The sequence below is a fragment of the Polyergus mexicanus genome, unplaced genomic scaffold (assembly GCF_030449975.1).
Source record: "Polyergus mexicanus isolate NDT 795.1 unplaced genomic scaffold, iyPolMexi1.0 SCAF_24, whole genome shotgun sequence".
Lineage (NCBI taxonomy): Eukaryota > Metazoa > Arthropoda > Insecta > Hymenoptera > Formicidae > Polyergus > Polyergus mexicanus.
In genome coordinates, this window is record NW_027223344.1 from 2,638,069 (window position 1) to 2,645,313 (window position 7,245).

Consider the following 7,245-nt stretch of genomic DNA (forward strand, 5'->3'; position numbering starts at 1 on the left):
TCAAGATGTCCATCGGCAATCCGCAACTATGTGCATCAAATGATGAACATTGTATACTACAAAGGTTTGTCCATAAATTTTAGAACCGTGCCCTATAAATAACCTGAGTAATTTGTCTGCATCAACGGCATAATCCTTGACCAACACAGGGTCGACTAGAATTCGAACAGCACAGGCAAATAACAAAAAATTTTTATAAACTTCTCGCTGCATAAATCTAAAAATTATGAAACCATCATATAACAGGAGCCTTCTAAATTCTGTACCTTTGTAATATTTCCAATCACTCAATCTGCGTGGTCTTCTAGCAAAATCAGATGGAAAGAAAGATTTTAGAAAATTAGAAAAACTATTTATCTCAAGAACAACATCGCGAGGCAGTTTGTATTTACTAGCTTTAGCACAGTACAGCTTTGAAAGAATTCGTTTCATAATTCCTAGATATAACAGATGAAAAGATTCCAAAGGAAATTGTGTTAAAGGTTTAAGGTGAAGTCTCGTAATCAGAGGACTAACTCCCTTGTGATATTCTTTGTGAGTTTGTTGACAAATAGATTCATCTGTCCGTAAAGGTGATTCCTCATGAGAAAGATACGTCATTTGGTTGCCGAACCATACACCCTTAATAGTACACCTGTAAGACAAAATATTAATATTATACAAAGTATTCAAAACTTTATTGTAACTGCACACAAATTAGTTTTAAAATAACCATTAAGATTATGTTTTCTCACATGTGCACTTTATATTTGCAAGGTAATAATTTGAGAGAACAAAATGAACATGATATAAATGTAAATAATATAAATGATATAAATATAATATGTTATTTTTTTAATATTAATTTTTTCGAAGTTCTATGATTTTATGCGAAATGAGTTTTATTTATACGTTGAATAACAGAAAGAATGCTAAAAAAGTTTTTGAATTCCAAGAGATAATAAACATTATTTAATTACAGGCAGAATAAGTTATAAAAATAAAAACGATTGTTAAAAATGAACTATTCTATATTTACATACATTTCAAGAGAAAAAGTGCTCATTTAATAATACTCACCTTTCACAAGCAAATTTATTGCCATGTTGGTTGACACATTTTAGCCATGCTCTAGCAGGTGCATCAGCAATTATGTTCCTGATTTTTAGTTTGTAACATTTATCTTTAATATTGAAACCATTCATTATTTCTAAAGCTTCATTGATAAAGTCTTCTAAGTAAGCATCAAGGTTTGATGGACATTTCGTTTCTCTGCACCATATAGCTATAATAAAAACCTCATTTCTATCAGCTATGCAGCCAGCAATTGGCCATAAAAATCGCCGTATACTATCATAGGGCAAGAAACCATAAAAAAACACGTCAATTTCAATTACATCGGACATTGTTTCCAAAATCTCTTTAGATAATACAGTTTTAAGACCAGAGAGAATACCATAATACCAAAATTGTCCACCACCTTCCAATTCTTTGATTAATAATATTGTACTTCTTGGAGTTTTCAAGAGTGTCTGCGCACACATAGGAAGCAATTTGTGGTTATATTTCCTTAAAATTTTCAAAAGATGAGACAATGCATTAAGCGTTATATTTCTTTTAACAGCCCACACTCCAAGATCTTAAACTAATTTGAAATCAGAATTTGTAGATTCACAATGATCAGTAATTTCTTTAACATTTACTCTTTGCTTGTATAATGTATTACTAATAGGAACAGTGATGTTATTTTGATTTTGTGACTCGTGGCATCCAAAACTGCTTGGAAGTTCTTTATTATTAATAGTAGTAATAATGGAAGCATCATCTACTTCATATATGCTTCTTTTTTATCCGTAAGTGCAAAACATATTTGTAATGCATCTATGCTTTCCATATGACAAGACTGTGATTCTTTGATATCTTTTTGTGTGATGGATTGATCATAATTACTTTCGTGATCATGATCTGCAGAAATAAGGTTTATATTAATACATAAATGAATAATATAATAACAAACCATAATATTAGAGCAAACATCATTAGAATATTTATGGACATATAATTACAATATTCATTGTTGCTTATTAGATCATTATAAAAAATAATATCTATATCATGGTCTTCATGTACATATTGTTGCTCTCTATTACAACACTTTTTGTTGAAATCATAATAAGCGCTCTTCTCAGCAATATGTTCAAAATATTCTTCCTGTGCTAAGATATTGAGATTCTGATCAGATTTTCTCTTTAGCCTCTTCCATTCTGTATTCCATAACCTCTACAAATTGCAACAAATATTAACATTGTGCATTAAATATTTTTAACAGAAAGCAGACATAGATGCTTTAACATAAATAACATATAGTGAGCAGAATTGCAAACGTACCTGTTTATACATTGCAATGAAAAGACAAGAAATATTGAGTTAACAAATAAAACTCAGGAAAATTGTGTTACACCGTTTGACTTTAACGTCTTCTTAGGATACTTAGCTATTTTATAATAAAAAATAAACAGGTAATTTGCATTTATTCATAGAAATATTCAGCTAAAATATCACTACATTAAATATCACTACATTATTTAGCAATTTCTTCGCACTATCTTAATCCGCATCCTATCGCATCCTATCATTGGCTTCGTTTAGCAGAGAAAGCGCTCAGTTATCGTCTTGTCAACACTTGACGTTGGTTTTAAAAGTAAGAACCAATCACATTCGACGCTACTAAACGGTTTTCTCTGCTGAACGCGGCCATTACTGTCGACAGATAAAGATCGAGCAGGGACAGGGGCAGGGATAGCGGGAATCTGGATCCTCTTAGCAATATAGCAGTCGCGATTACTAACTGCGTAGCTAGCAGGATAGTGCAATTTCAATTGATTTCAGTGTAATTTAGTATAATTCGTCTTGTATTTTGTTTTTATTATTTGTGTCATGAGTGCGATAGATGTACAAATAGCGGATAAGCCGGTAAGTTGATAAGAAAAAATAATATGAGAGAAAGAGCTAGAAAGTGAAATCATAATATTTTATAACAGTATGCTATACTCGAGTTACCTATATATGATGAATTCGAGTCTAATATTTATGCAGTGCCAGCCTGTACTGTATGGTTAAAGAATATAAAAGTGTGTGCAAAAGATGGCAAACAAGTTGCATTCGCAGCTATATGTAAATGGCCTCCTGACGAATCAAAACTAAGTGATTATTTAGAAAAAAGAAAGAAGCCGACAGACACTTGGATCACATATGAAAATTTTGAAGTTTTGTAGTAAGTATTACATTTTGTATATTTCGGTGTTATATGTGTGTGTTATCATATTTATAAATAATATGTTGGCTTTTGCTTTCCCTTTCCTTATCTTTTCTTTCTTATAATATATCACATTGTAATGTACTTCGTAAACATTTAATGCTGAATTTGTAAAAACTATTGCCCCTTACACTTTCGATTTTTTAATTTTAATTTAACTTTATTAACGAAATTTATGATACCTTTTATTCAATTTAGTAGCTTCAGATGTAAAGCTTTTTTTGTTATAAATAGGGGAAATGTCATTAGGGGAATAATTAGGGTAAATAATTAGGGTAAATAATTAGGGGAATGTCATTCAATATGTAGTATTCATTTGCAAGACTATTCAAGTTGATTTATTTTTATCTTTAAACTAACACATTTTCTTGCTTTTTTGCTTAATTGTATGTAAAGAATCTATAAGACGAGCTAAAGAAGAAGCAGAAAAAGCCTTAAATGTCTCAGATTTGTCACAGTCTGATAAGGACAAAAGTTTAAAGCGCCAACGATTTGTTACTCGAAGATATAGTCCTGTGAACGAAACATCATGTAATCGACGCAAAAGTAATATTGTATATGCTGATGATTCGGACAGTGATTTTGAATTAAAAGCACCAGCTGTAAGAAACTTGAAAATAAGTGGTTAGTTCTTTTCTATTATATTTTATATACATATTTAATTGATTTGAGTTTTATTACTTATGTATTACTGTCTATTCATATATGAATTTTAAACACTATATTTTGACATATGAAATATAATATGTACATATTTATGAAATTGCTTTTGTAGAGACTATATCACAGTTATTTAAAACCGACTCTTTCATTCTTTTTGGTGTATTTTAACCAAAATTACTAAGTTTGTTTTATTTGATGCGCAACTAAAATACTTTTGCATCTAATAATATTTAGTATATAAAATTCTCATTTTTGATCTTCTCTATATTTTCTTACTTCTCTATATTTTCTTCTCTATATTTTCTATCTTTGACATTTCAGCAAATGATAAGAACAATAAGGCATCGCCATTACTTTTTGGAAGTGACGACAGTGACGACAATTTCAGCGATAATAGTATAACGCAAAGTAAGTCACTTATTTGATTGTTGAACATTTCAGAGCAGTGGTCATTCTGACTCCACATACAATTATAATCCTTTCAATATTTGTATTTATAATAATTGCATTATTGATCAATTTAATTGTTCTTTTTCAGTTTCATATGCACCAAACAACTATTCAAGGACAGAAACACCACAGACATATGGGAATAGTCACAAATACAACTGCAAAAATCATGTTATGACTAGATGTGACAGTAACATGAATTCTATAAAGCAAATACAAGGTATGAAGAACTTATTTGCTTGTTGAATATACCAGAACAATAGTTATTTTGACTCTATATGTTAAGAATGTTTTAGTTGTACAATAGTAGCAAAAAACTGTCAAAATTAACAAAAAAAAGATATTTCTTACGTTTATACTGTTTGAAAAACATTAATAAATTCGGATTATAAAAAGAATTAAAATATAATATAGTTACAAAATAATATGGTTTTTGACGTCTTTATAAAAGAAGATAGTTATAATTAATATTTTTCCTAATTTATGATAAAAACTTTTGATCGTGAATATCTCTTGAAATCAACTGCAAGAAACAAAAAAAATCGAGTAATTTGCAGAAAGAGAAAAAGACAATTTTTTTTTTATAATTTTTAATAAATAACTTTTAAACGAGTAAATGGATCTAAATCAAGTTTTGCACAAATATTTATTAGAGTTTTCTTAATATATGTGAAAATTTTTGTTTTGCTGGCAATGTTTTTTCCTTGTCAAATTTGTCAATAAGTGCAACAATACGCGATTTTTCATAACAATCAATAATAACTTTAAATAATTTCCAAACCATTAAGAGAGTTGTGTTCAGGTTTTATTCAGAAGAAATAGTAGAACAGTCTACGAAATTTTCATGCTTTCGTAAATGTTTCGACATATGACACATACATCTTTAATCATTTTTTCAATATTTATACTTTTAATAGTTTGCATAAATGACAAATTTAATTAGTTTATTTTTATAACTTCTTTAATTTTATTTATGTCGATATTTTCTCATATTGCCATTAATTGTTTTTATATATTGTATATGCCTTAAATTTTATTTAGATGTAGCCTTCTTTTCCAAATCACGCGAGTTCCAAATATCAGACGCTATACATCTAACTTATTCATCTATTGATAGAAGTGTCAATGAGAGTATGGGCCCTGTAAATCATACAAAAAAGAAGGAGAGGTGTAACGTTCAAAAGGATTTAGAAACGAATAAGCAAGACAAAGTAATGAGTGAACATGAGAATAGTGATGACCAAAATTCTTGTACAGTAATACGGCAGACGCAAGGTAAGATTGTTAATATTATAAGTTGCTCTTATATATGTATATATAATTTTTAAATAATTATTTTGCGAACAATCCATATATTGCAATTGTTGAAAAGTATTTTATATTTATTGTGGTTGTGCTTTTACAGATATATGCAAGTCATATGTAACTCCCCATAATAAATCACCTGTCAGGAATAATGGTAAGTTGCATTCTTTCAATGGCTAAAACATTTCCTCATATTGTGGTACTCATTCTTTTTTTCTATATTATAACAATAAATTATTTTTTTACAAAATAGCAAGTTTCAACGAAAGAACTATAATGGCTGCTATAAGTGATTTGAGAAGTCGTATTGATAAACTTTATGTCACCATTATAAAAATTTATACTGCAACATGTCATCCTGAGGAAACACTTGAAAATTCTATCGGGATTCCAACTCTTCCATTGACTTCTATGGAGGAATTCTACAAATGGGAAGATTTTAATTTGGACGAAGAGAAAAAATTGATAATAGTAAGAAAATATTTCCCTCTCTTTTATTTTGAAAATATATAAATTATAGTGGCCGCTATTCTATATTATATATTTTCATGTTTTACAGATTCGATTGTTAGTAGAGCATGGCAAGGAAGATTTGAAAGGCTCTGTGTATTGCATTATGCGCAAACTGATATCAAACAAAGTCGCAATAAATTTTAATTTAAAGGGAACAAATAGAGAAGGAGCAAGAATTCAGAAAAAGAAATTTCTAGATACGATATCTTATGGTCTTATCATTGGTGAGATTTATGATATTATTAATATTATATAAATATGATTAATTTCTATAGTCAATCTAAATTTGATATTTGTATAACTAATATATTTACTTTAAGAATATATTCATCTAATATGTGATCTTTTTTTGTTTGCAGCTGTTTTGAAAAGGCATTCACAAGGAAGAAAAGATAGGGGCCTTCACTTTTTATATAATAGAGAGAGTGCAGACTCCCATATAACTGGTTAAAGGACGCAAAAAAACGTCTTGAAAACGAAGAGTTTAGATTAAAGAAGGGCAAGCAACAAGGCGAGCAATCGGAAAATAATTCAAATGACTAGAAAAATCGAAGAGGTTACGCTGTATTTTATTTTATTTTTTGTTTGTGTATATGTTAATAACTTCCCATATGTTGCTGATATTTCTGTCCTTGAATTATATTTGTTATACATCGATGTTTGTATACTACATGTATGTACGTATATTAGGATGACAATATATAAACATGTTTCTCTAATTTTATATTTCATATATATATTATATATATATATATATATATATATATATATATATATATATATATATTTTGTGCAATATTTTAATAATATTTAATTAAAATAAATACTATATAGTTTCTTACATGTTTCTCTTTATTTTTAATTTAAAACCTTGCATGTAATGTGAAAAAATCCATTCGATTATAAAACAAGAATTCATGTGGATACTACGAGGATGTGTCTCGAAAGTTCGTGAAATTTTCATATGGATTTCCACGTTAAATCGCTTATCTCATCCACGTAGATTATAGTACCATTCT

The 7,245-nt window shown here is 28.7% G+C and overlaps 1 protein-coding gene and 1 pseudogene across 1 annotated transcript; one reads left to right on the top strand and one right to left on the bottom strand.

The window, feature by feature from the left end:
* LOC138942867 (uncharacterized) lies at positions 1-1,648 on the bottom strand. The gene is made up of 2 exons (XM_070313331.1): positions 1,060-1,648; positions 1-634 (listed from the first exon to the last, which is right to left on the bottom strand). The coding sequence occupies exons 1-2, from the start codon at positions 1,521-1,523 to the stop codon at positions 1-3; spliced, it is 1,098 nt and encodes a 365-aa protein (XP_070169432.1). The 5' UTR covers positions 1,524-1,648.
* A 1,118-nt stretch (positions 1,649-2,766) lies between these two features.
* On the top strand, positions 2,767-6,960 carry LOC138942907 (uncharacterized; annotated as a pseudogene).
* The last annotated feature ends 285 nt before the right edge of the window (positions 6,961-7,245 follow it).